Source organism: Peromyscus eremicus, chromosome 2, assembly GCF_949786415.1.
Source record: "Peromyscus eremicus chromosome 2, PerEre_H2_v1, whole genome shotgun sequence".
NCBI lineage: Eukaryota > Metazoa > Chordata > Mammalia > Rodentia > Cricetidae > Peromyscus > Peromyscus eremicus.
The window spans coordinates 159,137,681-159,159,089 of NC_081417.1; the positions used below are offsets into that span (position 1 = coordinate 159,137,681).

The 21,409-nt window shown below is 43.6% G+C and overlaps 1 protein-coding gene across 6 annotated transcripts in view; it reads left to right on the plus strand.

The window, feature by feature from the left end:
- Positions 1-21,409, plus strand: part of Rere (arginine-glutamic acid dipeptide repeats) — a 359,917-nt gene that overhangs the window by 255,825 nt on the left and 82,683 nt on the right. For all 6 annotated transcript variants that reach the window (XM_059255429.1, XM_059255433.1, XM_059255430.1 and 3 more), the window contains one exon: positions 11,818-11,916. In XM_059255429.1, coding sequence (XP_059111412.1) covers positions 11,818-11,916 — 99 coding nt within the window. The remainder of the gene's footprint in view (positions 1-11,817; positions 11,917-21,409) is intronic.

The following is a 21,409-nucleotide window of genomic DNA, read 5'->3' on the forward strand; positions in this document are numbered from 1 at the left end:
TCCTGCCATCACTTCCTGGGATTAAAGGCGTGAGTCACCATGCCTGGCTGTTTCCAGTGTGGCCTTGATGTCACAGAGATCCAGGCAGATCTCTGCCTTTGGAATGCTAAGATTAAAGATGTGTGTGCCACAATTTTCTGGCTTCTGTATCTAGTGGCTGTTCTGTTCTCTGACCCCAGATAAGTTTATTAGGATGCACAATATATTTGTCTAAAATGAAAAAAAGCTTATAACTAATACAAGAAAAACTATATCTAATAAGTATATACAATATATACAGTCAAGAATTACATTAACAATGTCTAGTCCATTAACATTTGACAGATTCAGACAAAAACCTCCATTTTATATATGTTAACAATGTCCAGTCCATTATCATTTGACAAATTCAGATAAAAATTTTCATTCCTTATTCTACTTAAAACAAGTAGTTCCTTTTTAAAAATGGATTCAAAAATCTCCCTTTTTATCTTATCAGTCTAACTACCACAGTCAGGCCTTTTCTGGAGTAGAGTACATTTTATGAGTAGGTTTCCTTTACCACACCAGGTAGATACAGCTGTGATACCTTGCTGTTACCCTGTATCTTTGTGCCCACATTTGGATTTTTTTTCCTTCCGCTTGTTTTCAAAGCTATGAGAATGCTAGGAATAGTTGCACATGTGTTTTTATGTCTACCTATGGTCCAGAACCATTTCTACTTGTGCATAGATGTGGACCTTTCTCTCTTGGCAAGTCATCATTCAGAAAATCTCATACATAGTCTGGACTCCTAAGCCTGCCAGAGCATTTTTTTATGGCCAATTACATCTGTCCTGTGTCCTGAGCCTTGAATCCTCAGCAGTCACTCACTGAGTTTTCAGGAGCCCTTCTCCCCTTAAGAACTAGTGGCTAGTATTGTGTTGCTGAACTCATATACGAGAAGCAGGAAGATTTTGTTCCTAAGAAACAAATCTATATCCATATTGTGTAAATGATAACCTCCTCAGAATTGTCTGTAAAGGTCAGTGCTGTGCACATCCAGCTGTCAAGAGACTGGAGACTAAGGCCGCCTGTGCTGAGGGAAGCAGTAAGTGAAGCGGCCGTGTCAAGGGTTTTGTTCTAAGAATGTGGCCTAGGTTTGAATTAATGTGTTAATATTATTACCACGCATTTATTATTTCAGGAGATCCTCTGATTTTGTCTTTCAGCAAAATCTTATGAAGTGATGGAATGTGAAAATTTGGCAAATTCTAAAAGTCACCTTCTACACCTCATGTTGTGGCTAGAAAAATACAGGGCTCCAATTCTCCAATTCCGGTCTCCTACCAGATTGCAGGGTTCTCTGTTTCTCTACTCTCAATTCTCTCTTACCTGCCTCTTGAACTCTCTAGCTGGTCTCTCCCCTGAGCTCTTGAAGTCTGGCTTGTGTGCTTAGTTAACAGCAGGGGCACTTCCAGGGCCAATCATGTGACTAGTAGAGCCTTAAGTGAAAATCTGTGTCCTGAGTTCTTCCATTCCCATGATGCTTTTGACCTGTCTCACCCCTGTGGGGCATTTACCCACCACCCCCACAGTTCCCCAGAGTTTTCTTGAGTGCGAGCAGCAGGAAATATTAGATAGAAGGATTTATTGCGAAGAATATTGCGGAGATAAACAGATAGAAAATAAAGGATAGCCTCGAGAGGGCCTGGAACCTATTCCAACGGGCCCGACTGTCTCTGCCCCAGGGTTTTTATAGAGACGCCAAGGGGTGGAGCAAAAGACCTCCTCCCCCAGCACAGCCAAGTGCAGACCATCCCAGACACCTGCACTCAGGCCCATGGTCTAATCATCCTCTATGCGGACCTGCTGGGTAAAGCCACGAGGAACCCGAGAACGGGCTCCCACACACCCCCTCCCTTCTAGTCAGCTGCCCTTAATTGAATATTTTTTAGTGTCAGGAATAATGGAAGATACCTACTCTAAACAGTCTTTCAAAATAGGTTCTCACTTCTTTTTGCAGCCGAGAAAATAAGAGGTTTAATTGCAGTGGTGGCGGTGTGTCAGGGCAGGGAGGTGGGGGCGGGGCTTAAATCAAGCCACAGCCAGGGGTCACTCTGGTGCAGAGTCTTCCACCCAACTCCTCACCTGGGTCTTGGCCTCAGGCTTTTCTTAGTGTTTGTGTTGGTGTTGAGACTGCAGACAGAGCCTCCAAACAGGCAGATGGTTCACCTCAGCCAAGACTTGTAGAGGTCATTTACCACGACTCCTTGACTCTTTGAAGTGGCTTGCCTAGGCTCTTTTGGAATGTTGCCTTTAAATCTTGCTCTTGGACTCTTCTTGCTGGCTGTACTTCTTCCTGTGAGTCTAGAGAGTCCTCAGAGACCCTTAGCAAGAAATGGTGACGGGCTTGCTTCCAGACACAGTAGTGCTTAGGAAGGAGCTGTGACTCAGCAGTGAGCCTGGAGATGTTGCCTGTATGTATTGCTGCTAATTTTACTTCTTCCCAAGAATATGGGCTTTGTTTGGTTGTTTCTGTTCATTAAGGACAGGCAGGGTTGGTTGGGCTGCACTGATGACTAGACTTTAAAAGCCTACTCTGGAGCGACTCAGCATTTTTATCATATCTGAGCTAGCATTTACCCCTGATTTTGGTGGATCCTTTCTTGTCTCTGCTGATTGTCTGCTTCCGTTACTCATCCTCACCAGGTCCAGAACAGGAGGGATGTGCTTGCTGTGTCACCGCACATGAAGGACCTTGTGCCTATCATCGCCACCAGATTGTCCACAGCTGCTCCAAGTTGAGTGCTGTAGGCCTGGGATTGTGACACACAATTTCTTCCTGGAATGTAGATTTATGTTAAACCCCTGCACTGTTGCTTCCTATCAGAATGGCCTGCAGTAAGCCAGTGGCTACTAAAAGTGATGCTTGAACGATGATATGTGCTGCCCTGCCACTTTTCTGTGTAACTACAAGAACTAGCATAACTCTGAGACCTTGTTATTATTTAGAAAATGACTTGGGGTAGGGGGATACCTGGGTAGCAGTTAGAGAACACTGGCCTAGTGTGCACAGGGCATTGAGTTTACTCCAAACATGACAGTAGGAGGGATGTCCAGGGACTCTATTTTCTTGTAAAAAATTAACAATACCTTTCTCTCAAGATTTTTCTAAGCAGTTAAATTCTTGTTTTTGCCCTTGTTTCTTTGTTCCTATTAGTATATTTAGACAAATTTAATTGCAGTGGTAACTAAATAGCAATATTTGATGGACCAGTGATCAAACAAAATGAATACTGTGCTTGTAGATTTTTTTGGTTTTGTTTTTGTTTAGCTGTTTTCCAAGACAGGGTTTCCCGACTGTCCTGTGACTCTTTGTAGACCAAGCTGGCCTCAGACTCACAGAGATCTTTCCATCTCTGCCTCCTGTGTGCTGGGATTAAAGGTGTGCCACCACACCTGGCTTAGTGGTGGTTGTTGTTTTATGACTATGGACATGAACTCACAGAGCTCCACCTGCCTCTGCCTCCCAAGTACTAGGCTCATAGCTCTGCACCGCCACCCCTAGCGGGTCAGGTGCTTATATTTTCATTGTAGCTTTCTCACATGTGTGTATTTTATATATTATATATGTATCATACTTTGTGCTACTCGATTTACTGATGTTGGAGTTATTAATGAAGTCTCTTAATCATGGTTAGGGAGAGGGAGATTTTTGTTTGTTTGTTTATTTTTCGAGACAGGGTTTCTCTGTGTAGCTTTGCGCCTTTTCCTGGAACTCACTCTGTAGCCCAGGCTGGCCTCGAACTCACAGAGATCCACTTCCCTCTGCCTCCGGAGTTCTGGGATTAAAGGCGTGCGCCAACACCGCCCAGCGGTGAGATATTTTTTTAAATGTCTTTGACAGATTTTGACGAGATCTTTTTTATGTTAATAGTAACGTACACGAAGCAGGTTGGTGAGATAGTTCAGCAGGTAAATTGACTGCTGCCAAACCTTCCAACCTGAGTTTGAGCCCTGGTATCCACCTGGTAGAAGGGGGCACTGACCACTGCACTGCAGGCTGTCTCTGACCTCCACATGTGCACTCATACACAAAACACCACCCACACAAAGAAATGGTTTATAATTTTTAAAATGTATACAAAAATTATAAGGTCCATATTCTGCTGCTCATTCTGAGTTATTTTGGCAGTGTCTTGCTGTGTGTATAGCATATTTTGGATAGCAGAAAACTCTAATCTTACACTGTTCTTAATAGACCACACTTATTAAACATTCAACTTGAAAACAGTCTGCCCTAGAGAGGCTTTCCCTACAGTTACTCTAATGGCTGTAATTGTAAAAGGTAGAGACTGCCAGATGCACTGCCATTTGATCTAAAAAGGTCACAGGAAAAGGGACATTTAAATTAAGTTATAAATTACAATTGAAGAACAATATTTTGATGTGTGAGACCAGAGATGTCAGAGCAGGGAGATGTAATTCATGGGTTCATTATAGAGCAGAGGTGCCTGACAGCTGAGCCATGCCAAAGGGAAAATTTATTTGCAACACCATGCAGACAGAAATGGCAGCTCCTGTAAGAAGCCAGAGCAGAAACTGGAAACATTGTGGTAGTCCTCGAGTTTATGTTAATGAGGCAGCCAGAGCCCCAGAGCTGTTTAATGACTGCTGTAATGTAAATGAGGTGCTCTGACATGGTGCACATTTTCAGTCTTACTTAAATTAAGACCTCATCCTTGCTCCGTAAAATAGCATACTTTATAACCAGGCATTAAAGCTGATTCTTTCACCTCTGTGTCCAACAGACAGTTGCTGAGATTTGAGAATTGTTGAGGCAAGAGAGTTAAGATTTCTATGCATGGCAGCTTTGAGGAAGGGTGTAATTTAATGTTTATGGCAGTCCATGAGAAGTTCAATCATGAGTTAATTAAACTGTAGGCAGTCATTAAGTATTATTTATTCTTTTGAGAGGCTTGCCAGTAAAGCACTTATATATATTAAATTATAGAAAGTAATAAGCAAGGGATGATTTGTCGGGCAGGGTAAGAGAAGCACATTTAACTTAGGCAATTATGCAGAAATGTGTTTTTCTTCTTGTGGCATGATCTTCCTCACTGCTAATCAGGAAGGGTCAGGGGCTGTAGTGAGCCCCTGAACAGCCTGAGCCATGCGTCTAAAATGTCACTGCCAGTGGAGAAAGACTGTAGGGTTTAGAATTGTCTTAAGTCTCATGGGATCCTGATGCTTTGTCTCATGTAAAGCTTCCCACTGTTTCATGACAAGTTGAGGGCTGGTAATGTGCCCATTTGACAAGTGAAAATATCTAGTCCACAATTCAGGATAGACCTGGTAACAATAGGATGACCCTAGGGGCTGTAGAGATGGCTCAGAAGTTAAGAACATTTAACTGCTCTTGGTTGGCAGAGGACCCGAGTTCCTTTCCCAGCACCCACCTGTAAGCTCACAACCATCTGTAACTAAAGTTCCAAGGGATCTGATGCCCTCTTCTGGTCTCCATGGGCAAATAATCATACATAATTTTTTTTTTTTTTTTTTTTTTTGAAGAGTGTGACTCTGCTTTGGGTTCTGTGTCTTTTCTGCAAAGCTACAGAAGCGTTGGAGGGAGTCTGTGTCAGGTTTCTGTTCAGCTGCGGAAGGTGCCCGGTTACACAGTCTTTGGCTCTGTGGTTCAACAGAATGGTTCCTTTTGTGAGAGCGGAAGCAAGCCAGGTGTTGCTAGAACTGATGTTAGTTTTAAGCAGCCGCTTGTACAGGCCTGTCTTTCACCGCACGTCTCGGTGGCTAGCATGGAGAATTGCTCAGTGCCTAGGCCCCAGAGGAAGGGTTTATGTATGCTCCATGACAAGAGTGTGCCAGAATGAAGGAATAGACAATTTGAGCCAAGCCTGTGTGCAATCCAGGGCCCACAGGACACTTGACCAGAAAGAGCAAATTATGATGGAGCCATTTGAAAGCTGTTAGATTCATGAACGATCCCCACTTTGTTACCAAATCCCTATCCTTAAATCCTAGTTCATTGGCTGAAAACAAACAACACTAAAATAAAACAACCACCAAAAACTTATGGCACCCCCCCACAGTGATGAATTTAGATATGATTTCCCCTAAACGACATCCTGCTTTAGTAGGGTCGGTGGCAGGTGCCTCTACCCTCACTTGCTTTCTAAGATTGGAAAGTTGAGTTATGGTGCTAGTTTGTGGTCCCTGTCTTGTGCAGAGTGGTTTTTTTTTTTTTTTAAAGTAGTTCCAAAACATACACAGTTCTCTGTGTTTTCCATGAAAATTGCATTTAATCCCAGATCTTATCTGCCTAGCTAGGCTACAAAATGGCCAGAAATGTTTAATTATCCTGCTTTGATTGCCTTTCCATGACGGCAGAATGAAGCTGTAGGATGACTGAGGGTTTCCCACTGTCTTGCTGTTTCTTTGCCTAGCTTTCTCTAGGAATCTTTCACCTTAGTAACAGTGAGAGGCCTGCCGTGAATGTCTGTCCTCGCTGAACAGCTGTAGCCCAGTAGTCCTGATCAGGTGTTGAAAATTGGAAACCTGGAGGCAGGAGAGATGACTTAGCAGTTAAGAGTAGTGACTGCCTATGACTTTGAGGACAGCCAGGGCTACACAGAGAAATGAGAGAGAGAGAGAAAGAGAGGGAGAGAGAGGGAGAGAGAGGAGAGAGAGAAAGAATGTGAATGAATGAACAGTTGCTGCTTTTACCTAGGACCAGAATATTTTTCCTAGCATGCATATCATGTGGCTCAAAACCACCTCTCCAGCTTCAAGGGCTCTGATGCCCTCACCAGGTCTCTGCAAGAACCTTCTTGCACATGGTGTAGACATACACAGATAGATACACACACACAAATAAAATAATCATAGTAAAAAAGAACTGTATCTGTGTTCTATCTATTTAATTACCTTTAAAACAATTGAAACCTAGGCAGTGAGACGTTTAGGTAAAAGTTCTTGTTTTCAAGATGACCACCTGAGCTCAAACCACACAGTAGTGAACCAGCTCCTGCAAGCTGTCCTCTGACCTCCACGTGCCCTCTATAGCACGTGTCCTCTTTCCCTCCACCCCAGTCCCTCCCTCCCTCCCTCCCTCCCTCCTTCCCTCCCTCCTTCCCTCCCTCCCTCCCTCCCTCCCTCCCTTCCTTCCTTCCTTCCTCTCCTCTTTACCCATATATGGATAAATGTTAAAAATTAAAAATAAGCTGGACGATGGTGGCACACCTTTAATTTCAGCACTTAGGAGGCAGAGGCAGGCAGATATCTCTGTAAGTTCAAGGCAGCCTGGTCTACAGAGTCAGTTCCAGGACAGCCAGGGCTGTTACACAGAGAAACCCTGTTTCAAAAAACAAAACAAAACAAAAAAATTAATTAAAAACTACTAAATAAACCAATAAAAATTGAAATTCATGTCTATTTTACAAAATCAAATTATTTAAATCTTTCAGCAGGCTTTATAAAGTAGAGTATTTTTATGACTTTTTTTAGAGACTCAATTAAGATAGCTAGTATTTTGGTTAAATTTACCAACTTTGACAGGAGGAGTGCATGGAAGTGTCCATTTTAGCTTCTCCTCCAGTTAGCTTACTTGTTCAACATCCTGGAGTCTGTGTGGATGTGCACATCTGTGTGCCCTGTGCCATTGCTTCTCCTTAAGCCGTGCACAGCCACGTTATCGTTGTTCAGAACTGGGTCTGTCCCGAACCTAAAAGAGGGCCTGGCACAGGTGAGCACACGATAGTCCACAGTGAAGGGATGGGGGTCCTGCCCTCCAGGCTTCCCCGGTGTGCTCTAGAGATAGCCTAATCTGTATGGAGCTGCATAGGCCATTTTCACTTGTGGAATATTAAAAATGTATCTTCAGTGAAACACGATTACAGTTGCGTGTTCTCCTTCCAGCGCCCAATTTTCCTTTCTGCTGTTTGAGGTAACTGCAGTCCAGAGCTAGAAGTATTTGGGCATGGTGGCACTCTAGTCCCGTCTCTTAGACAAGAGGATATGACATTCCTGATATCCTTGGCTGGAAACTGTCTGGAGCCCTGTCCTAGACAAGGTCTCACTCTATAGCCCTGGTGTCCAAGAGCTTGCTGTGTAGACTAGACTGGCTTTGAACTCATAGAGATCTGCCTGCCTGTGCCTCCTGAGTGCTGTGATTAAAGGAAACACTTTTTAAAGTTCTGTTTTTAGTTTTTGAGGTGGTGATTGTGAAGGTTGAACTCTGTTGAGCATCAGAGCACGAATACTTAGACCGATGGCTGACCTACTCGGCAAAAATGATTTTGTTTTTTGTCAGATGTGTTCAGATGTGGGTGGAAGGTGTCTGCCACCTAAAATTTTCCTCCTCTTGTGTTTAAAACTGTGTGACTCAGGGCTAGGGAGATGCTCAGCAGCTAAGAACACTGGTGGCCTTGCAGAGGACGGCGTTCAATTCTCAGTGCCCACATGGTGCCTAACACATGTCTATTATCCCAGTTCCAGGGAGTCCAGCACCTTCTTCTGGCTTCCATGGGCACCAGGCAATCACATGGTTACATAGATACCCTCATACACATAAAAATACATAAATCCTTTAAATTAAATCATTCTAGTGTTATTTAACATGTAAATTGTAATGCTATATATAACATTAAATGACTTCTTAATTATATGAAAAATTTCAGAAATAATTCATAGATGTCATGCAACCTTTTTATGGTCTACTGTTATAACTATTCTATTTTTTTTAGTGGTTATTAATCTCTTAGTGTATTTTTTAAAGTTAAACTTTATCATTCATGTGAATATTTTGGGAAACACCTGGTGTATGTAAGTACCACCCTCTATTTCAGGTGTCTACTGAGGGTCTTGGAAGCTTTCTTTCACGGATAAGGGAACAATGATACTTTTTAAAGATGGGAAACTACCACCCACCCTGCCCGAGCTTTCTCAGACAGGATTCCTGGCAAGTGGATGTGATTGATTGTTACTCTAGGATGGCACCCCTGCTCCAGGGGCACCCCTTTAATCCCAGCACTCGGGACGCAGAGGCAGGCAGAGCTCTGTGAGTTTAAGGCCAGCCTGGTCTACAGAGTGAGATCCAGGACAGGCAGGGCCACACAGAGAAACCCTGTCTTCAAACACACAAAAAGATGGTATCCTTCAGTGACTGTGGAGCGTGTGCTGCTCTTGCAGAAGGCCTGCAGCTTCCATGTCAAACATATTTCAACTACCTGTTACTCCAGCTCTACGGGATCTGGCTTCCATGGGTACATGCATTTACGTGCATACACAAACAGACACACATGTATTGAAATTAATGAAATTCTTAAAAAAGAAGGTTGTGGCCGGGCGGTGGTGGCGCACGCCTTTAATCCCAGCACTCGGGAGGCAGAGTCAGGCGGATCTCTGTGAGTTCGAGGCCAGCCTGGGCTACAGAGCGAGTTCCAGGAAAGGCGCAAAGCTACACAGAGAAACCCTGGCTCGAAAAACCAAAGAGGGAAAAAAGTCTTCATTATATTAGAGAGCGTGGCAAATGTCTACTTATTTTATCTGACTTTATTTTATTATTTTTGTGTGTCCGGAGGAAGGTAGGCCCCAGAGCCTGGATGATAATAGCATAATAAGTTTGGGTAAACTGAAGTTTCAACTTGGGTGGAGTCTGTCACAGGACATTAATTGAAGGCCTTCATTCTTTCCCTTAGTTTAGCAAGTATGTCTGGAGGGTCATCTTGGGCTACAGACTGTGAGGCACTGGGCTCACACACAGCACTTGTGTAGGAGGGGCTGCGATGGGAAGATAGGCAGATTTCAGCCAAGGAAGGTGTGGGTTAAGCATGAAATTCCTTCTGCCCAATGGCTCTCAGCAGCATCTGATAGCAGGTGGGACATAGAGGCCTCAGCAGAAGGCCTTTGCAAAACAGGAGTGGTCAGTGGGGTGCAGCACTGCCTGGTGCTGGGGAATTGGGTTGTGAGCTTTGATAGGAAAGGAGTCTGCTCTCAAGTTCCAGCTTCTTCAGTCACAGCTGCTATTACAGAAGTATGTCTTTTGGAATTCTGTAGATGTAATTCTAAACAGTCTTAGTAAATAAGAAACACAGAGCCAAATAAAGACTTAAAAGCTCAGAGATCAAGCAGTAGCCAAGAGCTAAGACCACCTTATCTTACCACTCACTGCTGTCCTTCCCCTGAGAGAGAGACCTTCTTCCTGTGTCTTGTCTTTTTATTGCCTTTCTGTTCTGCCTTCTCATTGGTTCTAACCCAACCACGTGACTTCCTCGTCACTGCCTGTCTATACAGACCTCCAGGTCTCTATGGTTCGTCACTGAGATTGGCTGTGTCCTTGAACACACAGAGATTCTGTCTGCCATGTGATCGGATTAAAGGCGTGTACCACCACCACCAGACTTCTGCTAGCTCTGATCCCCAGGCAACTTTATTAATATACAAATAAAATCACATTTCAGCACAAATAAAATATCACCATAGAAGTCTGTATTTTGGACCCTTTTAATGATTATTTAGTAAATTACTTCACTAAAAAGACTAGAAAAGAATCTGGCTTATTTTGGGGGTGCTTTGGAAAGGATGTGACCAAAATGGCTGGCACAGTAGCTCACTACTATAAGAAAGCTGAACGAGGTCAAGACCAGCCTGGGTTACAGAATGAGACCTCATCTGGAAACAGAACAAGAGTGGAACAAGAGCTGGGCATAGTGGCCCACACCTTTAATCCCAGCTCTAGGATTGCAGAGGCAGGCTGATCTCTGTACGTTCAAGGCCAGCCTGGTCTACAGAGTGAGTTCCAGGACAGCCAGGGCTACACAGAGAAACCCTGTCTCAAAAACGCAAAAGAAGAAAAAATCAAAACAAATAAACAAGAAAGAATAGAACAAGAGCTTGAGGCTTGCTAGCTGGGTTTGAGTCTTGGCTTCCACCTCATGGTGACCATCTTTACTTATCTTTCAGAGCCATGGTTTTCTCACCTGGGAAATGCTATGACAATAGTTCTTATCTCATAAGGGTATATCTTTCTCATAGGATCAGCCAAGGCAGTGAATGCCCCATATGTGCTGAGCACCACATCAGGCGTGTTCTACAGATGTTGGCTTTGATGTTTTATGGTTTTTTGTTTGTTTGTTTGTTTAGTTGGTTTTGGTTTTTCGAGACAGGGTCCTGGATGTCATAGAACTCTCTCTGTAGACCAGGCTGGCCTTGAATTCAGATCCACCTGACTCTGTCTCCCATGTGCTGGAATTAAAGGCATATACCACCACTGCCAGCCCAGATGCTTTTCTTATTGCCAGAATGTTCTCTGCTTTGTCTCCTTCCCTGTGCAGACCAGCTTTCTGTTACTGTAACAAATACCTGAGCTGAGTCACCTTAGGAAGGTAAAAGGTTTGTTTATTTTGCCCACAAGTTGAGAGGTCTCAGTGTGTGGTTGCTTTGTATGGTTGCTTGGCCAGTTGCCTCTGTGCTTGTCCTTGAGATAACATGTTAGTAGTAAAGGGTGTGTGAGGGAGGAAGCCTTGCACCTCGTGCTTGCTGGGAAACAAAGCAGTGCTGTGTCCCTATAGGTCCTCCCAGGAACATCATGCTGGGAACCAAACCGTCAACACCTGTACCATAGAGGGACAGTCCCAACAACTGGGATGGGGGCTAGGAGTGGAGGGTAGTGGTCCAATGACATTACATTGCAATAAAATATTGCCCTCCCATGGTTCCTCTAGAAATCGATGGATATAGATCGATAGATATACACATAGAAAGGTACAGGACTTGTAGTTATTGCTCTACCTCCATGTCTTATGTGGTACAGTTAATTAACTAAGGTCATTGTCGTCTCAGCTACATGAAAGCAGTTACGATGCTGGCAAAGCCCTGCAGCGCCTGGTAAAGAAGCCTGTGCCCAAGCTGATCGAGAAGTGCTGGACAGAGGATGAAGTGGTGAGCATGGACCTGTGTGTGCTTTGTGTTCTGGGTCTTTGGGGTGGTTCTTGTGTGCGGCCTCCCTGCTCCCCAGGGGAAGACAGAGTGCCCGTGGTGTCCGTCCAGTAAAAGGAAAGAGTTGTTCTGTGAAGAGCCCTTGCTACACAAGCATGAGGACCCGGGTTCAACTCCCTAGCACCTTGTTGGTTTGTTTGTTGCTTGGTTGGTTTGTTTAAAGCTGGGCCTGACTACATGTGCACCTATGACTCTGTAGAGTTGTGGGAACGGTGACAGGAGGATTGCTGGGCTTGCTGCCTGCCAGCCTCCCTCTCAGTTCAGTGAGAGACCCTGGTTCAAGGGAATAAAATAGAGCAAGACACCGTGCATTGCCTTCTGCTATCAGCGAGAGGTGCCTGTAATGTATCGCACATTCAAGGAAGGAGCCATAAGAATGATTTGATTTGGGCCGGGCGGTGGTGGCGCACGCCTTTAATCCCAGCACTCGGGAGGCAGAGCCAGGCGGATCTCTATGAGTTCGAGGCCAGCCTGGGCTACCAAGTGAGTCCCAGGAAAGGCACAAAGCTACACAGAGAAACCCTGTCTCGAAAAACCAAAAAAAAAAAAAAAGAATGATTTGATTTGATTTAGTAACATGGGGTCCATGGGTGTCAAGAAAGCCCTCCTTGAGTTTAGCAATCATCCTAAACAAGGCTGGTGCAGGGCAGTGTATGAGACTTCCCTGTTTTAAACCAGAACCTGGAATAATTTATTTTGAGGGCTCATAGGACCTCAAGCTACAGAAAGCAGTCTTTCCAAAACGTAGACTTGATTGAACACTAAAGGAGATGGGAAGGGAAAGGTGCCCACAAACACAGATGCATGACCCTGCAATTCCCATCCCACCGATCTTGTGAAGCTACAACCCTGACTAGTGACTTGTACAGAGTGTTGCTGTAAACTGTGTGGAGGTGGCACATGCCTTTAATCCCAGCATTTGAGAAGCAGGTGAGTCTCTGAGGTCAGCCTGGTCTACAGAGTAAGTTCCAGGACAGTCAAGGCTATACAGAGAAACCTTTCTCAGGGAAAAATAAAAACAAAAAAAACAAACCAAAACCCAAATAAACCACAAAGTGTTGCTATAAAAGTTCACAGGGTTTCCTATGCCTTTGCATAGTGACTTTGATAGTGACTGCTTGACATTTGCCCTTGAGGTCAAATACAATTGAAATACACAGAGTTCATGGAAAGTTTCTCAATTTTGTTTTAAAGCATGCTAAGGAAGAGTGTTTAAAAGTGGTTTTTTGCTTTGAGGTCAGCCTGGTTTATAGAGTGAGCTCCACGATAGCCAAAACTATAACCTTATCTCGAACCCCCCCCCCAAAAAAAAAGGTAGCTTTTTTGATCCCGCTGTCTTTGTTCATGCAAAAGTATTTACTCCAGGCCTACTGTGTACCAGGTTCTGTGCTAGGACAGGATGAGGATGGGAACAGCTGGGCAGGGCACTGTCTTACATAACTGGGGCAAGAAGACTGTGGAGTGAGAAGGGAGTCTTTCTGAAGGACTTCAGGGAGAAGAGAATTCTAGGCCCTTTGGTGAAAATACGAATGGTATTTGCAAGACATAGGGTTGTGGCTGGGACACCGTGAGAAGAAGGTGAAGGAGGAGATGGTCCCTAAGGGCAGATAGGTGTGGCCTGTTGAACTGTGGTTTGAGATGTTGTCATTTGCTCCACAAGTACAGTTTCTGAGTCAGTGGGCTTCAGGGTGAGGTCTATGCAAAAGGAAGGCTAGAGCCACAGGAATTCCATGTTCAGGCGATGGCTAAGGCAAAAAACATGAAATTGAGTTGTTTTGAGAAGTCATGCTGACACTCTTTTACCATAAGCCTGTTTTTATAGGAAGGAGATAGAGTTCTGACTGGTAAGATTTTAAATTCTCCAAAAGCCTTTGTAGAGGAAGATACAGGGGAGGAAAAGATGGAGCTGCTGTATAAACTACACTCTCGGAGATGTCCCTCTATTTTGGCCTGTCATGGGGCATCCTGCCAGTGCAAGTACAGAATGACTTCATCCGTCCATTCCTGCTGTCTCGAGCACCTACCTCTCCTCTCTCTTCTGTCACCCTGTCTCCAGGGGTTCCCTCACCTTCTGCTCCCCCAGTTCTTGCTATCGCCCTGCTGCCCCCCCTTACTGCTCCACCTCCCACCAGTTCAGCGCTGACTCCCTCTCCTTTCTCTCATGACCTTTGGTTCCCTCTGGAATCTGTAGAGTATATAACAGTCCTCTCTTCTGTCTAAAGAAAGCCAGTTTCCTTTTCCGGCAGCACTTCTTGCTGGCTCTGCTGCTGCTTCAGGATCTTGAGCCAGAAGGGTGGAGGATGAGTAACCTTGGGCATCAGAAAGAATCCAGCTTCATTTTGAAAAACAAAACAGGATTCCAAGTATGGGATAATGCCGAAGCACAAGTTGGTTTGGGCTCATTTTTATCATGTTTACTTCTTGTTTGAGAAATGTTTTGGCAGTCACCCAACCCTTGCAGAGCTTAGGGATCGAATGGTTCCATTGTTTGTGAAAGCTAAGCTTTGCTCTCTGAAACCTCAAACCTGGACAGTGAAAGAGAGGGAGTGATTGGAAGATTGATAAGTTCTGGGAAGCTTCTGATGCATCTGGATCAGAATAGCTGAACAGTGGCGACAAGTCAAGGCCCTCTTCACCTTAGCTGCTCTTGGTTGTGTTCATGGGACCCTTCTGTTGACTTCACCACATTTTCTCAACCTGGGAATCAAAGGAATAACCACACAAATGTGTCCAAGCTGAAATAAATGCACAAGCCTACCTCCCTTTACCTTTCCCTCATGGTGTTCCGTATACTTGGAACATTCTGGTTGGTTTTACTTTGTTGTCTCTAGCATGTTAATTTGATCTAACACTCGGTATTCGATGGACCTAAATGACCTCCACAAAGTGGTTGAGTGCTGAGGTGAGCGTTTCCCACCTGGGCCAGAAAGGTGACCTGCATGTCCTCACTTTGCCAAGTCACTGCTCCCTGAAGAATCTAGCTTCTGCCCTTTTAGTGTAAACCAGTGGTTCTCAACCTGTGAGTCACAACACCTTTGAGGGTCGCATGTCAGATATTTACATTATAATTCATAATAGTAGCAAAATTACAGTTATGAAGTAGCAACAAAATAATTTTATGCTTGGGGGGTCACCATAACATGAGGAACTGTATTAAAGGGTCTCAGCGTTAGGAAGGCTGAGAGCCACTGGTGTGGAGTAGACCATAACTGTACCTTGAAGCTGAGCTCAGTCCTCTGTCTGCTTTGCAACCATTGTTTCCTCTTTTGATCTGCATCTTCATTTTCTCCTCCTCTTTTTTGTTTTGTTTTATTGAGAAGGGTCTTGTGTATCCTAGGCTCTCAAATTCCATATGTAGCTTAGGATGACCTTGAACTACTGATCCTTCTGCCTTGATCTTCCAGGTGCTAGGATGACAGACCTGTGCCACCACCCAGCCTGTTTTCCTCTTTTTAAAAGTTTTTGTGTTTAGATTTATTTTTAAATAAAAATTAAACACAAACAAGTGCTCCTGGAGGCTGTGCACCTCAGATTCCCCTGGAGCTGGGGTTACAGGCAGTTGTGAGGTGTCTGGTACTGTTGGGAAGTGGTCTCTGCAAGAGTAGCAAATGTTCTTAACCACTGAGCCATCTCTCCAGCCTTTATTTCTGAGTTGATTGCCTTCCTACTTATAACCTTGTTAAGGGTGAGGACCTATTTATGGCGAGGATAATCTCTCCCAATGAGGAGCTTGCAAAACCTGTACACTGTAATTCTTGGTTCCAGCACTTTAAAACTTGTCGTGGTTGATATTTAGGAATCAATGTAAGAACTTGTACATGCTTCCCAAAGCTGACCTTAAATATTTGACTTTTGGAGCCAGGCTTAGTGATGCACGCCATTAATCCCAGCACTCAGGAGGCAGAGGTAGGTGGAGGTAGGCAGATCTTTGTGAGTTTGAGGCCATGCTGGTCTACAGAGTGAGTTCCAGGATAGTCAGATAGTGAAAGCCTGTCTTGGAGTTATGCAGGGGTGTAATTTGACTTTTAAAGGAAAGCCTTTAGGTTATTCTTCATCGTCTCTGTCAGCAGCAGCAGCATAGCAGCCACTCCTTGTGTAGACTGTAGGGAACCGTCATCTCGTGGAGCAGTCCCTCTCCTGGTGCGTGGAGATGAGCTTCTAAGTGAAGTGAAGTGGGGACTGATGAATGTATGTCCTGTTGCTCTAAAATCAGACTTATCCTGGTGTCTTAGTTAGGGGTACTGTTGCTGTGATGAAACACTGTGAGCAAAGGTCACTTGGGGAAGAAGGGTTTATTTGGCTTACACTTGCACATCACAGTTCATCATTGAAGGAAGTCGGCAGGAACCTGGAGGCAAAAGCTGATGCAGAAGCCATGGAGAAATGATGCATACTTACTGGCTTGATCCCCGTGGCTCTTGCTCTGCCTGCTTGCTTATAGAACTCAGGACCAGCTTCCCAGGGATGGCACCTCCCACAGTGGGCGGGGCCCTGCCCCATTGATCAGTACTTAAGAAAATACCCTGCAGGCTTGTCTATAGCTGTATCTTATCGAGACATTTTTCAGTTGAGGCTCTCTGCTCTCTGATCACTCTAGCGGTGTCAAATTGGCATAAAACTAGCCAGCACAGCTGGGAGTGGTGGTGCACACCTTTAATTACAGCACTCGGGAGGTAGAGGCCAATGGACCTCTGAGTTCGAGGCCAGCCTGGTCTACAGCGTGAGTTCCAGGACAGCCTCACAGAGAGACTCTGAAGAAGTCATCCAAACTAGTAGGAATTATGAAGAGAAGAAGGAAATAAAAACAAATCAGTATGTTAAATACACAAAACCTAGGTTATTGGGGTTTTAATTAAACATGATAAACACATTTAAATATAACACAAAGGCCCCAGGCTGAACTGCACCCAGTTGAAGCAGATGAAGTCCCCCTTCCATGCTTTGGTACTTACTAATTCTGTCTGTCTGTGTGCACAAGCCACTGGTGGCCTCTGCATGGCTGTGCTGTTGCTTATTGTGTTGGGATCCCATTGCTACTTGCTGCTGTGCTCCTAATTAGCATTCAGCTGTTGATTATGGAAATACTGGGATGCTAATTGAATTCTTTTTAAAATTCTGGGCCTGCGCTTCCCTCATGGAGTTCAGCCTGAATTGCAAGGTTGTAAGATTGGGTGCTCTCACCCTTTGCTTCCTGTCCTGTTGGCTGCATTTGTGTTTTGTTTTCTTTTCATGTTGAGTTGTCTTTCAGCAAGAGGTGTCACTCAAGGTGAAGGTTTTGTTATTTACAATATTACAGCAGGGTGCTTCCATCTCATCTTGGGTAACTGTAGCTTTTATTGTGAAATATGTTTTCCATTAAATATTTTATATCAGTTTTGTTGTAATCCATTGAGGTTGAACAACCTAGATGCAAATGAGCGCTGATATTTTTAACCAAAGACAGTTAATCCACAGTGGTGACAAACCTTAATTGGTCATATGTATGGATTGATTCATTCACAAGTTTGTAAGCTTGAAAACATCTAACCCTTTCCATTTAAAACTCAGTTTATCATAGATACACATTAATAGCCTCCTTTCAAATTTGACATGACACAGCAAAATTAATTCTCTTGAGTATTTGTAGTCCAGTGAGCAGTGCGTCTGGCCAAGGATTACCTAATTACAGAATCCAAACTCTATGGGGCCTTCCCCAGCAGCAGCAGCAGATGCCTTTGTTATGCCCCCTCTGCAATGTCTGCTTGAGAAAACATTGTTTTCATTGTTCATCGGGATGTGCCGGAAGACAGAGCTGCTTAGTGGGGCAAAAATAACAGTGAGTTTTATTTACCGTTTGTGTGGCAGCAGAGGAGAATGGAATTCACAGCGGAATCAAAGTTAAGGTCCAAGAGCAGCTGGGGGCTGTGGAAGTGAAGGCAGAGGAAGGAACAGTGCTGCAGAGGAAGAGATTTTCACCACCTAGAGTTCGCCTGTCCTGCTTCCACACCCCAGAGTCCTCGTGTTTGACTGGGAGGTCCTAATCCTCAAGATAGCAGAAGGCTTAGTGTATGGCATTTATTTTAGGGAAGGTACAGTTTTCTAAGTGGTTGATATTTTACATAGTGATCTGAATTATGCTGGGGATGGGCATCCTGTATGTCATTTACAATGGATCTATTAATTTTATTCTTTTAAGTGTATGCCCTTCCCCTGTGGTTAGAATATTATTAAAACCTGCCTATTGATCTTGGTTTATGTGAATACATGTTTTGTAACACTGTAGTTTAATTTTATGTGCTTAGAGTTGTGTGCATGTAAATTGAGCTGTATAGTATTGGAATCTCAGTTTTTGTCTTTTTGCTTTTTTGAGATTGAGTCATGTTGTGTATCAGCTCTGAACACAGCAGTCTTGCCTCAGCCTTCTAAATGTGGAAATTCAGACATGCATGACCAAGTCTGAACTTGAAATTCTGATTTTTTTTTTTTTTCTTTAACTGGTGTTTTGTCTGTGTAAGAGTCCCCTGGTCTCCTGGAACTGGAGTTACAGACAATTGTGAGCTGCCATATGGGTGCTGGCAATTGAACCCGGGTCCTTTGGAAGAGCAGTCAGTGCTCTTAACCGCTAAGCCATCTTTCCAGCCCCGAAATTCTGATTTTTTTTTTTGAGACAGGGTCTTACTATGTCACCCTGACTTGCCTGGAACTCACAGAGATCCTCTTGCTTCTATCTCTTTACTGCTGAGATTAAAGACAAGCAAGCACCACCATGTCCAGCTGATTAGGAAAAAAAAAAAGTTGGTTTTTTGTTTGTTTGTTTGTTTTTTCTTTTTCTAAATATAGCTGTGTATGGGTATGTGCACATCAGAACAGGTGTCGAAGAGGCCAAAGGCATCTGATCTCCCTGGAGCTAGAGTTACTATTAGTCGCGAGTCACCATGTGGGTGCTGGGAACTGAAACCTGGTACTCTGCAGGAATAAGATGTGCTCATAACTGCTGAGCCATCCATCCTGTCCAGAATTTTAAGCTCAAAAATATTGTCCTTCACATGGAAACTGCAATGATCTAAAACATATAGGTGTATTGTGTTTAATGCATGATAGCTGTTGAAGGGATTGTAGAATGAACCATGTAGGTGTTAACTACCTGTGTTAACTACCCTTCCTCCAATTTTAAACTAAATTGATGCTGTTTCTTTCATCCTCCCCCCTTTTTTGCATTTTGCATTTTGTTTTGTTTGTTTTTGGACATGGTCACACTGTGTATCTCAGGCTGATCTAGAAATGGCACTCCTCAGAGACTGGAGAGATGGCTCAGGGGTTAAGAGCACTGGCTGGTCTTTCAGAGGATTTGGGTTCGATTTTCAGCACCCACATGGCAACTTACAACTGTCTGTAACTCCAGTTCCGGGGATCCGACACCCTCACATAGACATGAGTGCAGGCAAAACACCAATGCACATAAAATAAACCTAAAAAAGAAGGAGGAGGAGGAGGAGGAAGAGGAAGAAGAGGAAGAAGAGGAAGAAGAGGAAGAAGAGGAAGAAGAGGAAGAAGAGGAAGAAGAAGAAGAAGAAGAAGAAGAAGAAGAAGAAGAAGAAGAAGAAGAAGAAGAAGAAGAAGAAGAAAAGGCAGTCCTTTTGCCTCAGACTTTCAAGTCCTTTGTGGTATTACAGGTGGCATTACCACCCCCAGCTTTAAATTGATTCTGTTTCTGATGAACATCTAAGTTCTTAGCTATAAGAGTTGGAAACAAAGATATGAATGCTGACCATTACTTCCTAGTGGGAAACAACACTGACTACTTGGGTATGTGCTTATAGTGTGACTCAAAGTCAAATTCAGACCTTATTGACCAAGAAAAATGTAGATGCAGGTAAGATTTACCTGATATTTCAAATATCAGTAAAATTGGACTGTTTCCTATGATGGAGTTATCCCATCAGTCTTTGAACCAAACCCTTGTTTAAAGAAGTCGATAGTGTGGATAAAGTAGAGTTTATTGTCAAGTCCTTTCGGAAATGAGACAGTAAATTAAAAATCAATTATATGTGCAGAAAAATGGTGGGAGGCAATCAGTTCTGTCACTTAGTTTGCAGAAAGATTCTACTGTTTAACAAGCTACAAGAAGAAATATTTTTTAGATCCTTGAGTAAATGAACTAGGACAAGCATTAAAAAGGAGGTCTTTTTAAATTGTATTTCAGTTTGTATGTCAGTTGAAGTTGCATCTGGGTTAAATCTACAGACTCACCTGAGACCTTGCCTTCCACATACATGGCTTTATTACTTCCCAGGCTCCCTTGTTATAGTGTGCTCTAAGAAATGTTCTTTTCCTGTCTGTTTTTGCCTATTCGTTTGTAAAGCAAAAGTCAGTTCCATTTTCTGTTACTAATAATGTTTTCTTTTTCTTTTTTGGGTTTTCAAGACAGGGTTTCTCTGTTTAGTCCTTGCTGTTCTGGAACTCACTTTGTAGACCAGGCTGGCCTCGAACTCAGAGATCTGCCTGCCTCTGCCTCCCAAGTGCTGGGATTAAAGGCATGTGTCACCACCGCCCTGCTACTAATAATGTTTTCTAAAACTCATTATCTCCTAGCCATATTTTTACCTGATTTTCTTTTAAAGCCAGCAATACATAGTGTCATCATCCAGGGCTTCCTGTGTAAGTGTTGCATGTTTGTGTTTTGTGTTTGGACCTTAGAGCTAGGCAGAGCAGAGCTGAGCTGAGGTGGAGAAAGAGTAACCCCACGATGAATGTGAGCATGCCTTGTGTTGTTCCTTGCAGCTCAGGATAATCATTTTAAATCAAAGTTTTTTTTTTAATAGAACATTTTTCATTTTTGCTTGAGAGGGACAATGTCCCTCTTCAGATGTCTCCAGCTTGAAAGATTCATAAATACTAGGGCAGTGGGCTGTTGAAAGCATAGTTTCTATCTCATTTTCAAGGGCATGTTTAAAAAAAAATGGAGATAGCATACACTTCTCACCACTCAGTCATCTTTCTCTGTTCGTTTAAAAAATGAGAACAAGACACAAGGGGGCTTGAGAAATTGCATGTAGTTCTCCAGTAGACAAAGTGGATATTTTACAAACAAAGAGAATAGAAACCTTTTTCTTCTTCAGTTTCTTAGCAACAGATCAGAGTCAGTTTTAATGTGTGTGCTTGGGACATCCTGTGTATATCAACATCAGAGCCTTAGTCTTTCACAGGTGAGACATCTTAGACTGCTAAAGGGAATTCAGTGTTGCGGAAAAGAAAGGAGGTAAAAAAAGAGCTCTGTCCTGAGAGGATGGAACTCACTTGGCGCCAGCTCCTGTCTCTTACATCCCTCTGTCTGACATCTAAGGTCTCTCCTCTAGCAGTATTAATAGTCATGGTAATCCCATGATTGCTAGGGGGTTGCAGGGTTTATTCAGTTCTGATTTGGACTTACTGGTTGAAATCCAGCCAAGCAGCCATG